The 20,671-nt window shown below is 47.7% G+C and overlaps 1 protein-coding gene across 4 annotated transcripts in view; it reads right to left on the reverse strand.

Annotated features, from left to right (window-relative positions):
• The window catches only part of ERI3 (ERI1 exoribonuclease family member 3), a 187,263-nt gene that overhangs the window by 151,381 nt on the left and 15,211 nt on the right, over window positions 1-20,671 (reverse strand). For all 4 annotated transcript variants that reach the window (XR_012905823.1, XM_075935805.1, XM_075935806.1 and 1 more), the window contains exon 3: window positions 742-858. Coding sequence is in view for 3 of the 4 variants with exons in the window: in XM_075935805.1 (XP_075791920.1) it covers window positions 742-858 (117 nt within the window). In the remaining variant the exon portion in view is untranslated. The remainder of the gene's footprint in view (window positions 1-741; window positions 859-20,671) is intronic.

Consider the following 20,671-nt stretch of genomic DNA (forward strand, 5'->3'; position numbering starts at 1 on the left):
GTTGGCTCGTATTTAGTGTGACCCCAGGATCCCTTTCTGCAGTACTCCTTCCTAGAGGGTCACTTATCCCTCCCTTTTAGAGGCTAAGGGTCTCAGCCTCGGGACCTTGTGTCATTTTCATCCTCTCAGTGCCCTATTTGGGAAGAGGTGGATAAGGACTAGGTGAACAATGGCCCTTCGTGGTGAACGCAATCAGGTAAACAAGAACACAGTCACATCCTGCAAAGAAAATCATCTTTAAGTTTTTAAAATTTGTCTTATCACAAGATTAGAGGGTTCTGGTGTCATCAACCCAGAGCAGTGAGACTCATGGGATAGGACAGCAGATCCCTCGACTCACAGCGTTATTTGGAACATGCTCTATTTAACCTTCCACCCCAAACTGCAGGGTTGGAGCTGTGTCGACAGGCTGACACGTACCTTTCTCTGCTCTCTGGAGAGGATCCCCAGTACCTCTCCCTGCACTGAGGAACCACACAATTAAAGAGGTTGTCGACAGCCATTGTGTACGAGTCAAAAACAACAGCTTTGCCACAAGAGCGGTTAGTGCTGTTTGTACCGCAGCGCACAAACGAGCCTTGCTCCAGGACTGAGGCGCCAAGACATGTAACAAACTTGTTATTCTAATAACCGACAAGGAGTTGGAGTGACCCTTTGTGCTCCCCCAGGCCCCATGCAGCAGGTAACCCCGTGTCCCGGGTTGAGCGCGACTCAGAGCACTGGGCGCCCCTCGTGTTTTACCTCTGTACAGAAGGGAGTAAGCTGAGGGTGCACCATCGGCTGCACATACATGTGAAAGGTGGATTCAATCTCCATCGTCCTGCCATTTAGCTTCAGAATGGGGAACTCAATGATTTCCTGCACAAGGCACAAAAGAAAACAGGTTGTTACAAAAAGGCAACAGCTGGCAAGAAAAGCTCTTTGGGTCCTGTCTTCAGACTGCACCAAGCACAATGGATCTAGCCCATATGGGGGCTCCGAGACACCACGGTCACAGAAACAACCCAGCACATCACCACTGTAAGAAGAGGCATCACACAGCTCTAAAAAGGAAAGAGCTAGGCCCAACGGGCACCGCCAGCAGGAGATTCACCCAGGAAGGAATAGGGATGTTACGTGGCAGGTAATCAGCTAATGGAGCAGTGGATGGAATTTCCATCAACTAGTCGATAAGGGGGGAAACTGCAGAGCTGCAGCAGGGTTATCTCCCAGCCCAGGTCCTAACCCTGCTGCATCTCTGACTTTTAAATGTATTACGAGCCACCAGAGCTCTTAATACATTTAAAAAGCAGACGCGCAGCGAGGCAGTGGGGAGGACCAGGAGTGAAGCCAGGACAGCTGATTCCTGGTCTCCACTGCTGTACCTCTGCTTTTTAAATGATGGCTCTTAATACATTTAAAAAGCAGGGGCATAAGCCAGGAATCAGCACTGTCTGATCATCCTTGGCAGGTGTCTGTCTAACCTGCTCTTACATATCTCCAGAGATGGAGATTCCACAACCTCCCCTAGGCAACTTATTCCAGTGTTTAAACACCCTGACAGGCAGGAAGTTTTTCCTAATGTCCACCCTAACCCACCCTTGCTGCAGTTTAAGCCCGTTGGTTTTTGTTCTGTCATCAGAGGTCAAGGAGAACAATTTTTCTCCCTCCTTGTGACATCCTTTTAGATACTCGAAAACTGCTCTCATGTCCCCTCTCAGACTTCTCTTTTCCAAACTAAACAAACCCAATTCCTTCAGCCTTGCCTCCTAGCTCATGTTCTCTAGACCTTTCATCATTCTTGTTGATCTTCTCTGGACCTTCTCCAGTTTCTCCACATCTTTTCTGAAATGTGGTGCCCAGAGCTGGACACAAGACTCCAATTGAGGCCTAATCAGCACAGAGTAGAGCGGAAGAATGACTTCTCGTGTCTCGCTCACAACACTCCTGTTAATGCAGCCCAGAATCAAGTTTGCTTTTTTTGCAACAGTGTCACACTGTTGACTCGTGTTTAGTAATACTTTCAGGAAAAAAATCCACGCAGACAGAGAACATCGGAATCTGGCAACCCTAGGGGGAGACAACAGTAAACAAAAAGTCTCACGAGCCACACACCGAACCCTAATGGGACACAGGTGGCCTGCAGACCGGAGATCGCCCACCACCGCAATACACAGATCCTTCTGTGATAAACCCGGCGCTTCCTCACCAATGCAACCTTTCTGGCTCGTTAGAGCTCTGCAGCAAATGCCAGTTTATTCCTTATAGTGAATTTATGCTGATAGAGAAATAGAAACGTTCTTCATCAGGAGAGAGTTCAATTACAGGAATAATCAGCAATCAAAAATTTACATGGGCCTGTTAATAAAAAGTTTAAACAAAGCCTGTTACGATGGATTTCTCAATTATTAAAAATATACATCTGAAATTAAAAGATCCACCCGCTGTATAAAGGCGATAAAATCCTTTGTGTTTGCCCCCCCTTCTCCCCCCAAGTTTAATGCAAGAGAAGTGACAATTTGTTTGGTGTCTTTAAAGAATAATTTGTCTCTGTGTTTAATAGAGATGCATGGCACCAGGGCTCTGGAGTGCAAATGAGCCCATTGAGTGATAACCACGCACCAAGGCTCTCAAATCACTGGGGGGAGAGGAGGGGGAAAAGCAGGAGAGAGAGAGAGAATAAAAAAATATTGCGTTTTAATATTCAAAAACAGTTTGCAAAATTTAATCAAAGCACAGCAAAAGCTAACATTTTTACCACTTTGACATTTTTATTAGCGCTTTCATAAATTTTTAAAACATGAATGGAATTAGTTTAACAACAAAAAACTGCCTGAAAACATCTGGAAGAGACAAATAAGAAGGAATACAAAATAAATAAATAAAAAGCAACTCTCGTGAATAAAATTAGCATGTGCCAACCACAGCCACTGCAGAGCGGCTACGGTAGCTTTCAGAGCCCTGACTGCAACCCCAGGGACCCAGGCCTGGAAATCTCTGTGAGGTCATCCTCTCGTATCTATGACATCACCGCTGGCTTAAGCCAAAGGGAGAAAGAAGGGGGGTGAGGGGAGAAAGAAACCACCGCCCAACACAGACCAGGGATGTAAGCAACTAGTCCATTCAACTAATCCCCCCGTTCCTGCTGCCTCTATCAGAGAGAGGCAGGAGGGGCGGCTCCCCCCAGCACCATCTCCATGAGGGGGGTAGGGGCGCAGCGGGGAACTGGCAGCGCTTCCGCCTTGGAAACGTAGCAAGAGCCCCGTCCCTGGTACATTTCAAAAGCAGAAGCGCCGCAGGAGCAGGGACGAGCGGGGGCACTCAAGCAGTCCCCCACCGGCCCCATGCTCCCCACGGTGCTCCCGCCTTTGTAATGTAGCAACAACCGGCAGGGCTCTTACTGCATTTCCAAGGCGCAGGTGCCCTGATTGACTAATCGAACAGTCGATGCAAATTGCATCGACTATTCAATTAGTTCATTAATCTAAATTTAACATCCTTAACACCGACATCCACTTCGCATTGTATACCCAAATACGCTACTACAGCATGGATGGCCCCTGATGGTTCCTGATCCAAGGATGGGGGCAGACGGTGTCGAGAGAATAGAAAGGGGTGGGTAGAAAGTGTGGGCAAGGCATGACAACTGAAGAAGAAATAAGCACAACATTTATCCTCAGTGCAAAGTTAAGGTGGAGAAATCAAGTAGCAGGAAATGCCAAAGCAATTGGCTCACCCACCACGCTAAGCCTGCCCCATGCCACGCCTTACCAACAAGCACTGCAGCGGGAGGCACTTTGTTTCCTGACTGTGGCGTACACGATTTCTCTGCCTCGGCCCTGAGTGAAGGCTTAACGTTTCTCTGCTCCAGATCATTAGTAGATACGCAGCAGGTACTTCACAAAGGTCCCATGCACCATGCAGACCTAGCCCCATTGTAAATCTGATCGCACCAAACTCAGCCGCAATAGAGCGCGCTCAGACTAGGAAACAGGGCTTCGTTCTTCCCCCTTGTGTAACTCTGGAACGGCTGAACGCGTCTGGCTCGACCTCTTCCGCTATACCGTCTGCGCAGAGCAGACACCGAGCCCTGCGCGCTCCAGCTCAGGAGGAGAGCGTTCTAAAAAGCACGACAAGGGAGTTGCAATGGAAGCATCTTGTAGCCTTCGCTAAAAAGAGGGCTAGCTAGCAGCTACTGCTCTCCTACTTCCCAGCCGTCCATTCTCAAGCTTAAGGACCCATTCATCCTTCCAGGGGCTGATCCCTTTGACACCACTGACTTCAACAGGTGCTGAGGAAGCCCGCACCTTCTGGGGCTGGGCTCCACAGAAGGCACGCCTGTCCAAAAGGATACCTCCATCACAGGTTGAAGCGAAAAGAACTTGCTCTTCTCCCGGATGGAGAGAGAGCCACCGTTTTTGTGTTGCAATGCAGAGAGCTATCCAGAGGGAACGGACCCCGAGGGGCCCTCCAAGCACCAGGAGCCAAAGAGGAGCTGAAAAGAGAACCCAAGCATCTGATGCACAAGGGTGTTTGTCATTTGCTTCCAGACTAGAAGCAAAAAAGAGTTTCAGGAGGGCCAGATTAAAACAGACTGGGAGAATAAAAAGCTGACGGAGAAAGCTGGGAAATGTAATGCTATCAAGAATTAACACGCGTCTATGACAAGCACATGATCACAGAGAAAAAAAACGAGCAACGTAGCTGGGTTTTTTTGGGAGAAAGAAAGGGGAGTGGGGGGTGCTTCTTTGGTCAGCTTTTCAAAGGTGTGGCAAGGACCTTCCCAAAGGCTGTTTATCCGAACGCTCCCTAGAGTAGAGATTTTTCCAGTCTCTGGCAATGTTTGCTCCGCTGGTATCTAAGGCAACAGATCCCAGCCCCATGAAATCAGCTCCAGTCCTTCACTAACAACATTAGCCAGTCCTGTGATGAAATGTAACCTGTGACACCACTGTACTTTTCATTTAAACTTTCATTGGCAGAGAAGTAGTGTTTGGAAACCCTGCAACTTGTCCCACTAATAAAGACAAGTGTTGGGACCTTTAAAAGTGCCATTCATCTTTTGCCTTTATTAAATTCAATTTTCTTAAGCCCATGATGCATCATGAAATTAGGATTTGACATTCCTGCGGAAACAAAAATATCTATCAAACATAAATGGGGAAAAGACCTCTATTACCAAGAACGTATGGCTTAAAGTTGATCTGTTTGCACTTTTGAAAAACAAAGCAAGCAAGCAAATGGTTTGTTTTAGATATCCACAATGTTATTACAGATCTAGAATTTCATTAGTAATTATTACGAAACAGTGAGTCAAATCTCTCTCCACCCCACAGACTGCAATTCAGAAAGGCAGCTAGACACTTGGTCACTCTCACAAGTGGCCTAAGGCCTTGTCTACACTGGCACATTTTGAGGCCAAAAACTGCCTTTTGACGACAAAACAGTGAGAGCATTTACACTGCAAAAAAACAGCCAGTCTGGGAACAAAAAGCTTCCACCTCTGCAAGAGACTTTTGTCTTTTCCCCTCCCTTTACTGTCAACAAAGAGCCAGTGTGGACTCTCTTGTTTGTTTTGTCAAGAGAACTGGCTTCTACCAGTGTCCCACAATGCCTGCCCTGATGTCTGTGCTCACTGTTTTGTGATCTTTGCTGCCCTGCAGGCATGCAAACCCTCCCCTTTCAAAGCTATGGGAAGTGCCTGACAACTGAGTGAGCTGCTCTGTTTGGGGGACAAACCAAGAGCAAATCATTGGACTGCTCCTGTTCTGCCCTGCTAGGAACAGAGCAGCAGGCAGACTGCTGCTGCAGGGGGAGGGCCAGAGAGACTACTGTGCTGCTTTGACATTCCTCAGCATGGAGTACTCCCAGATCTGGGAGGGAAGCGCAGGGATCAGCTCTGCCTTCCCACCACCTTCAGGACTCCCCTTATCTGACCTTCCTAGGGAGGAAGCTGGGGCTGGCTCTGGTGATGCTCATGGGTGGGTGGGCCTTGAACCCACAACCCTGGGGTCCCCAGGTGAGTGCCCTAACCCCTAGGCCACATGAGAATCCACCCCACCTCCCTACCCTCAGGGCGCTCTTTATACTTCCTCTGCTGTTCCCTGGTGGAGGAAGGCCCCCTGGAGCCACAGGTTGGGGGGAGCCCATAGAGCAGAGTGGGGTGGAGATGGGTGTGGGGAACCTGGCTACTACGGGTGGGGGACAATCAAGGGTGAAATCCAGGGCAAAACTCCCACGGACGTGTATAAACCAGGATTTCACCCTTGTGTTCCGTGACCACCCAGGAAGTAATAGGATCTCCAACCCAGGATTCTGGCTATCTAGGCATTGCCCCCAGCCTGGAACCTGGTGAGCACCTCACTGTGGGTTTCGCCCTTGCCTTCAGTTAGATGAGTAATGTAGAATGCTCACCCACACTGCTCTGCTCTATCTGGTGACGGGAGCTAGCTACATGGCCATGAAATGTCGACAAGGGGAGTCAGAAAACTGGTTTGGTTTTTAGTTTTGGCAACTTTTGCATCAACAACACTTTTGTCGTCCGACCTTCCCAATACAGACATGGCCTAACTCTGAAGTTCTAACAGAAGAACATCAGAGCAGCCAAACTGAGTCAGACCAAAGGTCCACCTAGCCCAGTGTCCTGTCTGCCAACAGTGGCCAATGCCAGATACCCCAACGGGAGGGAATACAACAGGGAATCCTCACGGAATCCCTCCCCTGTCGAGGTTACAGCTACAGTCAAACCATTTTGGGGGGAAAACAGTAAAGCTACAGTTATACTGGAAATTGGTCATTGTAGATGAATGTAAGAACGGTCACACGCATCCGCATCTAATACTGACCAAAGAGAGCATTAATGCTGACTTCAGTATCTCCCAGCTCCAGTTCCACCCAGCATTCCTCTCTCTTCTCTCTCCTCATGGATTTCCTGCAGCCCGTGTTGAACTGCACACGCAAGGAGTTCTATGAACTGGAATTGTTTTGGAGGCTGCAAACAGCCATGTTCTACCAGGAATACAAACAATCCCATGGTGAATGCCCATTCCCACTTCAGCTGTATCTTTTATTTAGCAGGGTAGCCTAACTTCAAAGAAAAGCTGGAACTCCAATTGCTGGGGATACAACCAGATTGAAATGTTTTAATTGAAGCCAATGTCCGAAATCAAGACTGACATGAGACACAGGTTACACACTCTTTATTTGCCTTTCCAAAAATGTCATGAAAAGTTGAATACATTTGGAATGGGGAAATTCCTTGGCACACAGTTCCAAATCGCTGGCCCAGGCAGCTGCAATTACACTGTGAAACAAAACTGATTTTAGCATGTCTGAAGAGACCCCCTCATTTCCTCTCCCCCCCCCACATTGTGCTAATATGCACATATGGGACAAGTTAAAAGTGTAAGCCTCTTGTTATCAAATCCGATTGCTCAGACATAGGAGTCTGCATTTCTTTAAATTGCATCACAGCGCTCTGATCATTTTTCCCTTCTTCCCAGCCACCCCAAAGAGACACCACATGCAAGCATGCTGCATAACCTGCCTGTCTCACGACAGTTCTCTTTGAAACAACAGATAGGCTGCATCGCAACTGCAAAGCTAAAAAGGGCTTCCCTTTCTGAGGGATTAGGCAGTGAAATCCCCTCTACAAACTCAGGCTTCTCCAGCTTCACCAGAGTTAAGGGAAACCCCCTGCCTAAAACACCAAGCTGGGGATGTAGGAAGAGGGGAAATTAGCAATTTTAATGCTGCTGATAATGAAGAAATTAACAATTGCGCTCCCTAAACATGCTCCCACAATGGGGAAACCTCTTGGGTATAGAAATAAAACAGCAAGATTACACTGCTATTCACAGAATCCTTTGCCCATAATCTTGGAATCTTAACATAATTAGAATACGAGAATAAAAGACATAGCATGATCTTGCAGACTAGCCAAACCCTTTAACCAGCATCTAGGTGAGACGCAGGCAAGGCACGCTCAAAACCACGCATGGATTTATTTAGGTTAGAGACCATGGCTCATTACGTTAAAAAACTATCCAGGAGTACAATTCATTCCAGCCCTCCTCCCTGTCCCCCCCGCTCCCCTACAACTGAAGAAGTTTAATAAATACAAAGGATAAAAGATACCAGTCCAAATCTGAGCCAACTGTTGAAAATGCAATACAAACCCATGGGTGCTGCCAAGGAGGGAAAAGGATTTTTTGATAAGAAAAAGGACAGTCCCTCCATTTACACCTTCCAAAGGGGGCAGACGCAGCAGGGCCCTCCATGGAGGGAACACAAGCTCAGTGGTAGTGCAGTCTGTTCACTTGTTTTTCTATCCAAGAAAAAAGTCATTTTATGCAAAAGGGGTTTATTTCTTAAACAAACACTCGTGGTTTTGATTTACACCATGGGCTGCTCCTAAATAATTTATGGCGGGTTAAATTTATTGCACAGCCATGGCCGGCTGCAAATTCGAATTGCCAAATAATTAGATTTTAGGGCAATGCTTATAAATTATCCACCGATTTGTCCGGACTTGTTTGTCAGTTGCTTTGTGCTTCGGGTCATCTTTGGCATTTCCCTGTTTGTGTTTTAATTGCTGATTTACACTTTGACAGATGAGAGTTGATGCCTCCAAGTTTCCGGAGGGGAGGGGGGAAGGTGGAAAGAGGGGGAAGAATCAGAGCTTTTAAAAAGCTTGTTTTTCCCTTTTTTCCAAAGCAATTAAAATAGAAAAAAAGGACAGAGCAAGGACCACGCAAACCTAACAGACTTGTCTTTTTTCCCTTCCTTAATTATTTTAAGTAAAGCTGTTTTCAAGTTGAGCAATCCTGTACTGGCCTCCAGGGGCAATTGGAAGATGATCTCATAGGTCTTATCCCCAGTACCTCATTTCGATTAAACTGACCAACACATATCATCAGAGATGTCAGTAACAGAAGGGGAAAAAAGGGGAGAAAGATGGGGGGGGCCAAAAAAAATCACCACAGGCCACACAAACTTTCTGAATGATGCCCATCTCACACTAACAACACAGACACACACACACACACACACACACACACACACACACGGATGCTGCAGCATATGTTTTGAGGCCTGTTACTTTGCGTATTAATCAGCCCTGGTCAAGAGACCTTTGGGGCAGCAGCAATTACTTCTGCCACAGCTACCTGGAATCAGACATGCATACACATCTGCCTGTTCAATTAATTTGAACAAATCTACCTTGGGAGAAGAGCAGAAGAAGTGAGGCTTAGGGGGAACCCTAGATGTTCACACACAGATTCACCCAAAGGAAGAACAAAAGGGACAATGGAAATCACCACAAGATAACGAATCCCACAGAAAAGGTTGACGTGATGCCAGCTTCCACTCCAGGATCTTGGAATATGAAGGGTTTTCATCCTGCCACCCCGCCCTAGTTCTAGAACCAGTGAACTGCCTACCCCAAACATTCAAACAGCATGAATCAGGCCCCCCAAAATCATGAGAGTCTCTTAATGATCATGACATTTTCTTTAAATGATAAACTGAGGTTCTTTTTCTTCAGTCTTCTGGTTTCTAAGCCTTTAGATCATACTGGGGTCATATTCTCAGGCTTTTCTCCACAACCACGATGATTTTTTTAATATTATTTATTTGAGAATTTCAGCATTCATTTAATCAAATGACTCCAGGAACGTGAGCATTAAGACAGACAACAAATATTGCAAACTTGAAATATGCAACACCAAGATACACAGATTAAGGATGTTAAACTGCGGTTAATTTACTAGTCGAGTAATCGATGGAATTTTCATCAACTACTCGATAGGCACTTTCACATTCCTCCTTTGAAACATACAAGAGTCCCCGCTGGGGCTCTTGTACATTCCAAAGGAGGAATGGGGAACACCACATGCAGCCTGGGGCCAGCGGAAAGTCCTGCTGACTGGGCTGCAAGCAGGCGTGCCAGCTTTGAAATGTACAAGAGTACTCAGTGGAGGCTCTTGTGCATTTCAAAGTGGAAGCGCCCTCATGGAGCCCAGGGTCGGAGTCTCCTGCTGATTCCAGACTCCATGCTGCACTGCCGATTTTAAATGCCATGCAAAGCCCAGGAGCAGAGTCCCCCAGCTGACCCCAGGCTCCAGGCGGTGCTGCCCCTTTGAAACGCCAAGGCAGCGTTCAAAGGGGCAGCTCCACACACCTAAGCCAGGCTCAGCCATGCAGTGCTGCCCTTTGAAGTACCTCCTCTTCCCTCCCCTCTTTGCTGCCTCTATCTGATGGGGAAGGGGGAAATAGACTAGTCTTTAACATGCTTAACACAGATTCCAAGGCCAACAGGGATCATTATGATCATCTTGTTTGACCTCTTGTGCAACACTGGCTGGAGACTCGCCCCAAATCATTCACAGAGCAGATCTCTTAGAAACACACAGAGTTAAAAACTGCCAGTGATGAAGAATTCACCTGGACTCTCAGGAAATTGTTACATTGGGGATTTACTTTCACCTTTGAAACGATATGCCTTATTGTCAGGGTGAGCACGGGTACATACGAACAGCCACACGGGGTCAGACCAAAGGTCTGCCCACAGTGGCCAACGCCAGATGCCCTAGAGGGAGTGAACAGAACCGGGAATCATCAAGTGATCCTTCCCCTGTCACCCATTCCCAGCCTCTGACAAACAGAAGCTAGGGACACCATTCCTACCCCTCCTGCCTAATAGCCACTGATGGACCTAGCCTGCATGAATTCATCTTGCTCTTCTATAAACCCTGTTAAAAACCTTAGCCTTCACAACGTCCTCTGGCAAGGAGTTCCACAGGTTGACTGCTGCATTTTTGGCCTGAAGGCCACATCTGAGTACACAAATTGTATAGTGGGCCAAAAATGCTCATTGGCTCAACCGCCTCCTAGTGATGGATTAGCCACTGGGCCAAAAGGGTGTGCCAAAGGGGTCCAGGCCAATTGGGGAGCCCCAGAAAAATGGGTGCCTCTGTGCCACTACCAGCTCGGCCCCCTGGTTTTCCAGTAGGAGAATGGGGTCAAAGCTAGGCAAGCCACCTTGCCCAGGAGAGCAGGTTAAGCCCCTGACGTTGCTCCTTGGTTAGAGCTCGAGGAGTAGGTGAAAAGGTAAAATAACCTCCCCACTCCTATTCAGCGCTCCCACTTTTGCTGCCAAGAACTGCATCCACCCTTTTGGCCACACACTGGGAGTTCATGTTTAGCTGATCATCCACAATGACCCTCACATCTTTTTCAGAGTCCCTGATTCCCCGGATCAAGTCCCCTATCTGGTAAATATGGTCTCCAGTCTTTGCTGCTACATGTAAGTACATTTAGTCATGCTCAAATGCATATTGTTTGCTTGTGCCCAGATTATCACGTGATCCAGATCAACCTGTATTAGTGACCCGTCTGCTTCATTATTTACCACGCCCCAAATGTTGGTGTCATCTGCAAACTTTATTCAGGGTCATTTTATATCTTCTGAACAGCACAGGGTCACGCACAGATCCCTGCAGAATCCCACAGAAACACACCAGCTGGATGATGAGTCTCTCTCTACATTTACATTTTGAGACCCATCAGTAAAGCCAGGTTTTAATTCATATAAAGTGGGCCATGTTAATTTTATATCTTCCCTTTCCAGCTTGCTGCCCCAAGCCACAGCCATGTCTCTGGATGAGACAGCTTGGGTAAGACTCCCAAATGGAAGTATCAGTCCAAAACAGCAGCTGGATTTATCTAGTGCTTTTCTGAACCCTGCTTAAGTCTTGGCCTTCACAACATCCTCTGGCAAGGAGTTCCACAGGTTGACTGTGCTGCATGCAAAAATACTGCCTTTGGTTTGTTTTAAACCTGCTACCTATTCATTTCACTTGGTGACTCTTAGTTCTTGTGTTACAAGAAGGAATAAATAACATTTCCTTATTTACTTTCTTCATACCAGTCATGATTTTATAAACTTCTATCATATTTCCTTTTAGCCGTCTTTTCCAGCCTAAAAGTCCCAGTTTTATCATGTTCTTGTTCCATATTCCTAATAAATTTTGCTGCCATTTTCTGAACTTTTTCCAGTGCCAAGATATCTTGATTGAGATGGGATGACGACATCTGCATTCAGTATTCAAGATGGAGTGAGCATATAATAGATTTACACTGAAGCAATTTGAATATCTTTTACTGGGCCAGCAGCGCATTGGTGAGAGAGGCCTGCTACCCCGAGAGTTCTTCTTCAGGCCAGGGAAAGGTACCGAGAGGGTCGGCACTCAATACAAGATCCAATAGTTTAGCACAAGTAGTTAGCACATATTCTCAGCGGCCATTTACGGAGGAGTGGCCAGGAACACCCCTATAATCACAGGGCAAAGAGGGAGGTCAGTGGGTTATAGTTTGCTGTAATACACCGTAAATCCAGCATCTTTATTGAGACCATAATTTCACACATCTAACAAAGTTCTTTGCTGTGCAGGTATCCTTTGTGGATGAGGCCTGACAGGTCAGCTATGGAGGGACTGCCTGTGAACAACGTTCCCTACAGGCGACAGCTTGCTTCCGACGATGAGCCTGAAGAGGCTGGTTGGCTGAAGCTTTCTTTTGCAGCAGGGTCTCCTGGTGGGGTGTAGCTGTTGGATACCCCAGATTGGTGCCAGCATGGGGTGATAGGTGACATAGGGTCTGTGGTGAAGGGGGTTGACTTGGAGGGGGTATGCTCAACTACCCTTTGCTTCAACGTGCCCCCTCTGTAGCCCTGCAATTGAGTACCCGTTCCAGGGTTAAGGTTTGCATAGCTAACGGCACAGTGCTCAGACAGCAGGGGGGAACTAGCGCACCCTGCCATAACTTAGCCTCGGCCTACATTACAAAGTAGACCCGGGGCAGCTAACCCTGGCCTACGTCGGTATCTACACTAAAACATCATGGCGACTGACATCGCTCACTCGCTGCCCCGACTTAACTCCGCCTCGGTGAGGGGCACAGCGCTCAGGTCAATATAGTTAGGTTGACACCAGGTCAGCTCAGACACGGCGCTCCTTACACTAACCAACGCCGGCCCGCCATGCCCCACGCAACAGGGAAATCGGGGCAAACGCTCTGCAGAGTATACCTACCACCGACACAGGGAACACAGCGTGGCCATCCAAAAGCGACAATCACTGCAGTGCAGTACGCTGATGGAACTTAAGTCGACTTAATTTTGTCATACCGACTTGCTATGAGTCATTGGTCCCAGCAAGCGCTAAGCTTTAAAGCGGATGACGAATAACGAAGCAGGTCTGGACCAATCAGTACTTTTCTGGGTGATCACCTGAGCACCTAGTATTCCAGGCTTCCTGCTATAATAATGGTGGTTTACATTTTTAAAGAGCAAGTTGCTTTGAATACTTTCATACCTCAGATGTCTTGCCTGGTGAGTTAGTGACTGAGCTCTGCAGGAGACCTGGATTCCCGGTCATCTTATCTAGCTCCAAGGGCTTCAAATAAATAGTTAATTCTGCAGCCATAACACCCCGTGTCAGATCAAACAGGTCACAACACGACTCTCACTACCAAGATAAAACAATTGCCAGGGAGAACAGATTTTTTTCTGCACCAGACTGCAGCTTCTCTTTCCTACCCTAAAGAACTTGTTCTGAAATTATGGTTGTATTCTCTCCCAACCCTCCCAATTTATTTTTCCTTGTTTTATTTTTCCCCTCTTACAGGAGGGAGATGATATGCAATTGGTTGCAATAAGATGCCAGCTAAAAGGCTGAGCGTGTTGCAGAAGGGTTCCCACAGCACTGCAACAGGGACACATGCTATGTGGGAAACCACGTACAAAGGGACTGCCACAGATGTACGTCTATAGCGCTGTGTGTTTCTGCAATTCATAGGTTCTTAGCATCACTTTAGTAACAAAGCAAAGCCATTTGAATCGTCATATCACATGCATCTTTAATAGCTCGTCTCCAGTAACAGCAAGGAACACGCTGGAGAGGGGACTGTGTGTTTAAACGACACCTGTAACCGGAGTTGCACAGAGATTAAGTGCCCATGCACCGCTCCCCTTGTAACCATTATCCATGGAGGCAGCAGAGTTAAGGTCACCAGAGGAAACAAGTCTGAACTTCTTTACTTCTGAGCAATTAAAAATTATCCTTAATGCGGGTTTTGTCAGGTAATGTACAACGCAGTCACAGCAGTCCAACGGCCACGTGAACACTGGGCTACGCAACCTGCCTCCTACCGATTCCTGGGCAGAGCAGCAGACAGGCACTGGAATCTCTCCCGGTCTGTCTTACCGCATTTACAACAGTACAAGCCCAGACCATGGCCCACCCTGGCCCCGCCCACTGCTGTCACTTCCCCCGAGGCTCCACCCATGGCTCACTCCTATACTCCCCCTGCCTCCACTCTCTCCTGTCCACCTCTTCTCCCCAAGCAGCTGGTTAGGCCTCAGGTTGGATCAGGGGCAGGGACTTGGGGTGGAGCGGGGAAGGCAGGGCTCGCATAAGATTAATCTGCACTTGGCTAGGACAGTGACCATTCCCTTTGGTGCTGGCTTTGGGGCTAATCTACTGTATGCCCTTCTGGCCTCCAGATGGGATTGCTGCAATAGAGTCCTCTGCCTTGGGAAACCCTAGGTGGTGGGGGCTCTTCCAAACGTTCTGCAACACACACAGTGCACTTCTCCTCTCGGACTTTCCCACCTTGCTGGGAAACTTTGAGTTTGGCAATTGGGTGGGGGAAATTATAGCCCTTATTGACCGCAGGCTGTTCTGATCACCTGGTGGTATAGCCACCGAATCCACAACCTGGCACACTCCCTGGGGCGGCGTGCTCTCGCTTGGGTTCATCATCGGTAACACTTGTCCCTCGGGAGGAGCCATCAACGTCGAGGGAGTTTACGATGATCGGACGGAACATGAGCTGGTGACGGCAGGGCTCTGTGCCCATGCAAACACCTACCATCGCTCTCAGGCTCTGAAAGCTGGGAAGGGGACAGACCATGCATCTGGTGCAGGCGTGGGACTTACAGGGCAGCTGCCACGTATCACGTGGCCAGGTAAGGAGCAATACTGCTGGCTTCCTAAGGCAATCCATGGTGGCCAAGACACGAGGTCCCCAAGGGGAGACATGCGGAGCGTGAAAAGGGGCCCAGATGAGAGATCTTCAGAGATTCAAAAAGGAAGCAAAGAACTCGTTGAAGGACAGAAAAAGTTAAGCATGAGCTGGTCACAGCAGAGCTCTCCCCATGGGTGGACAGGGAGAGGCTGAGGGATTTGGGCTTGTTTAGTCTGCAGAAGAGAAGAGTGAGGGGGGTTGAGAGCCGCCTTCAACTCCCTGAAGGGACGTTCCAAAGAGGATGGAGAGAGGCTGTTCTCAGTGGTGGCCGATGGCAGAACAAGGAGCAATGGGCTCAAGTTGCGGTGGGAGAGGTCCAGGTTAGAGATTAGGAAAAACTATTTCCCTAGGAGGGTGGTGAAGCACTGGAATGGGTTACCTAGGGAGGGGGAGGAATCTCCATCCCTAGAGATTTTTAAGTCTCAACTTGACAAAGTCCTGGCTGGGCTGATTGAGTTGGGGCTGGTCCTGCTTTGGGCAGGGGGCTGGACTCGATGACTCCTGAGGTATCTGCTGGCCCTGGGAGTCTAGGGTTCTATGAATAGAGCAAGGTCTCCAGATGTTGTAACAATGCACTTTGGATCACTCCTCCTGTGGCGCACCACTCAGCGTGAGAGCAGTTCAAAGGGTAGTTACTGAGACAAGTAGTAATACTGTGGGATACCACATTGAGCGCATGAGTGACTTCTAGGCTAAATGTACATGCCACAACAATGGATTTGGCTCGTGGCTGCTGCAACACCACTTAGCATGTGAACAGCATCTTCATCTCCAAAGCGCTCTCCTGACAGCACCCCCTTAGCTTCTCTTACACGTGACGAAACGGAGGCAGAGCCAGTACATGAGCTGCTCCAGGTCCCAGAAGGAACCAGCAGCAGAGGGAAGATTAGGGCTTGGCTGTTCCTGGCTCCAAGTGCCGTACTCAGACCAAAGCTCGGAGACTAAATTTTCTGCCTCTTGCGTTGCCCCTGATAAAAGATTCCAGAACAGGAACTCAGCCAGCATTGTCCCTGGAAATACCTAAGGCGGCACAAAGCCAGCACTCACCAGGAGTACTGAGGAGCCCAGAGAACCAGCAGTAGTAAAACACACAACAGCATGCTGCTGACTCAGATACAGGGAATGGGAAGGTACCATTTTACATGGCTGCTTTTCTGAGGACACCTTCTTTGCACATTACCAGTTGGGCTGATTCCAGGGCAGTAAGTCCCAAAATAAGGAGCATTTCTTTAGTTTCCAGGCTCATCTGTTTTTGCAGAGGTAGGGGACTGTCAGCCCTAGTCAAACAAGGCACGATGCAGGCAGGCACTGAACACAAATAATTAAAAAACAAAATCAAAACACATCCCCACCTTAAAGATTCCATCTCACTAGCAAAATATATAGCCGATCTGCTCTGGTCCAAACCATTACTGCCACGGCAAGGACTTGGGGACAGAGCTCCTTAAAACAGTAGTAATCATATTCCACTCATGCTCCATTTTACTGCCAGCTGTAAACCAGCTCCACATGCATCATGGTTTTGCATCAAAATGTGCGCAGCCCAACCCCATATTGAGAAGGACAAGGGAAAACCAATTTACGGTTTTGACAGGTCTATGCGCCGGAGGCTGGGCGTGCAGGAAATACCCGACACTTCACTTGGACAGAGGGACGGCTTTCCCAGCAGAACGAGAGGCAATGCCTCAGCATCTCCTCGGGCGGGAACAGCCCCAAACGAGGCCATTTCCCATTAGTTTGCAGGTGAACGGTGTGACTGGCTGCCCTGCCCAGAGCAAGGCACTGGATTGGAGATGCTACGAAAGCTAAATCCAGACCTGCAAACCTCTCTCTACAAGTGTCATTCTAAGGTGCAAGCATGTTTGCAGTAACTACAGATGTGGATGCTTACAACAGTTCTCAGGTGTGAAAGCCCCTGTCTCGGAGTTGAAAACAGTGTAACTTTTAGTACAAATGAGACCGGTCATTAGCATATCACCCGACACCCTCTGCTGCCAATGCCTGGTCAAATTCCCAGCATAGTTGTGGTTTACATGTACCAAACCCAATGACTATTTTGAGACACTATGATACTGGCTGTTCATTACTACCCTGGGCCCTGCGTAGCAGCGGAATTAAGAAAATGGCTCAATATAAACGGAAACCTCAAGACGCACAATGGCAAACCCTGGCAAGCCAAGTGAAAACATGTAATTAGGGAAAGGCAAAAAAGAATATGAAGAGCAACTAGCAGAAGACTGAAAAACAAACAGCAAAAGACGGTTGAAGTACATCAGAAGCAGGAAGCCTACTGTATAAGCTGCTGGAGGTGCTAAAAGAAGCACTTAGGTAAGACAAGGGCCATCATGGAGAAGCTAAATGAATTCTTGGCATTCGTCTTCACTGCAGATGATGTGAAGGAGTGTCTCACAACCGAGCCATTCTACTGAGGTGACAAATCTGACGGGCTGCCCAGATTGAGGTGGTTTGGGAACAAATTGATAAACTAAAATAGCAATAAGTCCCCAGCACCATATGATAATCAGGGAAGTGTTCTGAAGAAATTGCAGAACTTCTCACTCTGGTCTGTAACCTATCACTTAAATCCGCTTCTGGACCAGATGCCTGGAGGATGCTAATATGACACCAACGGTTTTAAATGACCCCAGAAGTGATCTGGACAGTGACAGGCCAGTAAGCTAACTCTAGAAAACAGATAAAGAAACACTAAAGAAAAGAATGTCAGAAACAAAGATGAACACAGATTCCTGGGGGGAGAAGTCAACATAGCTTTTAGAAAGGGAAATCAGGCCTTCAAGCTAGTAGAATTCTTTGAGGATCAAAAAACATGCGGACAGGGGCTATCTAGTGGATAAAGTGTATTTGGACTTTCAGAAAGCCTTTGACAAGGTCCCCCACCAAAGGCTCTTAAGCAAAGTAAGCTGTCATGGGGGAAGTGGGAAGGTCCTTTCACGGATCTGGTTAAAAAACAGGAAACAAAAAACAGTAACAAATGGAGAGATGAATAGTGGTGGCCTCCAAGGATCTGTACTGAAGCCAGTGCTGTTCAGCATTCATAAATGATCCGGAAAAGGGGTAAATAGTGAGGTGGCAACATTTGCAGATAATATAAAATTATTCAGAATAATTGCAAAGTGGCATCAAAATTGCAACTGGGAATGTTGCACCCCTTCCCGGGCACGGCCATCTGATCACTGTCTCACCGCAGATGGACCATATTCACATATCCATCGCGGGACCATCAGAAGCAAGGCTGAGAGATCACGGAGGTCATGAGGTGGAAGAGTCTTTACTCCTGGACTCTGGCAGCCCCAACCATGTATGTGCGGTAGCACTACTACTGCCAGGTGAGGCCAAGCCCCCCCGACAACCTGGATGCCCGTGTCTCCTCATTTACTTAGTACACATCTTAAACATTGGCACAGTTGCCTCCATGTCTCAGGAGTCTACTCACCCAGAGAGGAATCTGTAGACCCAGTGAAAGATCATTTGTAGCATCAACTGGAACATTCAGAGTGCACAGTCCCTCCACATACTCCTCTCGTGACCCCACGTGACCTGAATGCAGCCACTCGCCCCCCAAGAACTGGATGTGAACAAGTCATAACGATAACTCTCGCTACCTGCTTATGTTCGGTGTGCCCTAGAAGCTTTCCCTTCTTGGGACATGGTTCAAGTGGCAGCGCATTCACCCGATGTCACTGATCCCTCATGATGGCATCACTCGGAAGGACTGAGACCACACAGTTACATGCAGTAGGTCTCTCTTCGCATCATATAGAGTATACTGTCGTGCAGACTGCGCGGTGAACCCAGATCACCACCTAGCAGTTGCCCGTGCAACACTGCTACTCCAACAAGCAGGTGAGCCCTGAGATGATGATGGAGTTTGACATTGACGCACTCTGGGTGCCATGTTTAGCCAACAGGTTTTGTATGGATGGCAGCAACAGATTTTTGGTTTCAGATAATCTGCCAGACAAGATGGAGGTTTCCAGGTCCCTGTTCACTTATACCCACAACCACTCTGCTGAGCAGAGGATCGACTATCAGCATCCAGCACATTGATCCAGATCATTAAACTGAGGGCCACAGCCTCCCTGCACAGTGATAAGTGCCCTCGTAATCAGCTGAAATGAAAATGCAATACTCTGGCTCTTCATGATCATGAGGCATATTATAACAAAGGGGCAGAGGTCATTGCATTTAGCTTAGCTAGGGGCAACCGGAAGCCAGCATTTTGCACCATTCAAAACCACAGTGGTCAAGAGGTTGTGGGATGGATAGGAGGAGTGCTGACCAGCACTTGGGTTAAACTCAGGTAGCTAGGGGGTTTTGGCAGGAAGCCAGGAAAGCTAATGGGAAAAACAGTTGACATTTAAATTGAATAGATATACTGGCCTGCTATTCCTTTGTGTGATTTTTGTAAGCTAGGAGCTGGGGGAAACAAGATGAATTAATCCAGGCAAAACTACCATGCCTTCAAGGAATGCTGGGCTTGTAAATGGATTTGACCTGGAAGTACGGCTCATGAGTAGATAGGGAAATGTATATTTAGTCGCGATCAGGATCTTTTTCTTTGTTTTGTTGTTTGGTTAAACTTCTCCATGCTAAATCCATTTGTCCTGTCCACCCCCCACCCCCATTCGCTATATCTAAGCTGCACCCAGAGATATTATGTTTCTCTGTGTTTTACTTTGTTTTTACTCAGTTGCTCTGTAACACCTAGAAACCAAGTATGCTTTATTATATCTATCTTTTTGTTTTGTTAATAAAAATCACCCTTTTTAAAGTGAGGGTTTGATTCTTGTGTCCTGGAAGGTAACAGGACATGCCTAAGACTGAGAGGTCAGCTATCAGAGACTGCAGTTTGTTTTCTGTTTTTCCCAAGCTCTCTTGAGGTAAAAGAGCTGGGGGGGGGGGTACCCCTCTGGAAGAAGTTCAAGTGCTTCTTCCTGGGTTTCAGAAAGAGGGGTTTTACACTTGATGGTGGCAGCTGCCCCCCAAGGCAGGAAATCTGTGACCTTGGGGAGTTTTTGGTAAGCAGAAACTACAGAGGCAAGGTTTTTATAGCCTCTTGCAGGTTCCCCCTTCTTCTGCACTCAGAGTGCCAGAATGGGGAACAATCTTGACAGGTTGTTACTACCAACAGCATCCGGAACACCACCGAGGCTATCCAGGTAGGTGGGACAATGACGTTCTCTCCTGCTGGGTGGAATATGATCCTAGTGTCCTGAACCAGCCTCTGGCTGCTGCTAGTTCAGAGCCGGATGATCTGGCAGTCACTACAGTTCCAGATCTAGACATATGTACCAATGCACCAACACTGAAGAGAAGCGTGCCAGCTGTAAACTGAAAAATGGGCGTGCAACCAGTACTGAAAGCATCCCCTCAGAGCTGCTAAAACGGGCTATTGATCCTTCAGCAGAATCACTTCTGGCCATCTTTCGTCTGGTGTGGAGAGGTGGGACCCTGCCAACTGCCTGGAAGGGCGATATTGTGATTTCACTCTATAAAGGCACAGGACTGTACAGCGAATGTAGGAGCTACTGGCTGATCACCCTGCTCTGTGTTCCAGGAAACGTGCTTGCGCATGATTTTT

Source organism: Pelodiscus sinensis, chromosome 9 (assembly GCF_049634645.1).
Source record: "Pelodiscus sinensis isolate JC-2024 chromosome 9, ASM4963464v1, whole genome shotgun sequence".
Classification (NCBI taxonomy): Eukaryota; Metazoa; Chordata; order Testudines; family Trionychidae; genus Pelodiscus; species Pelodiscus sinensis.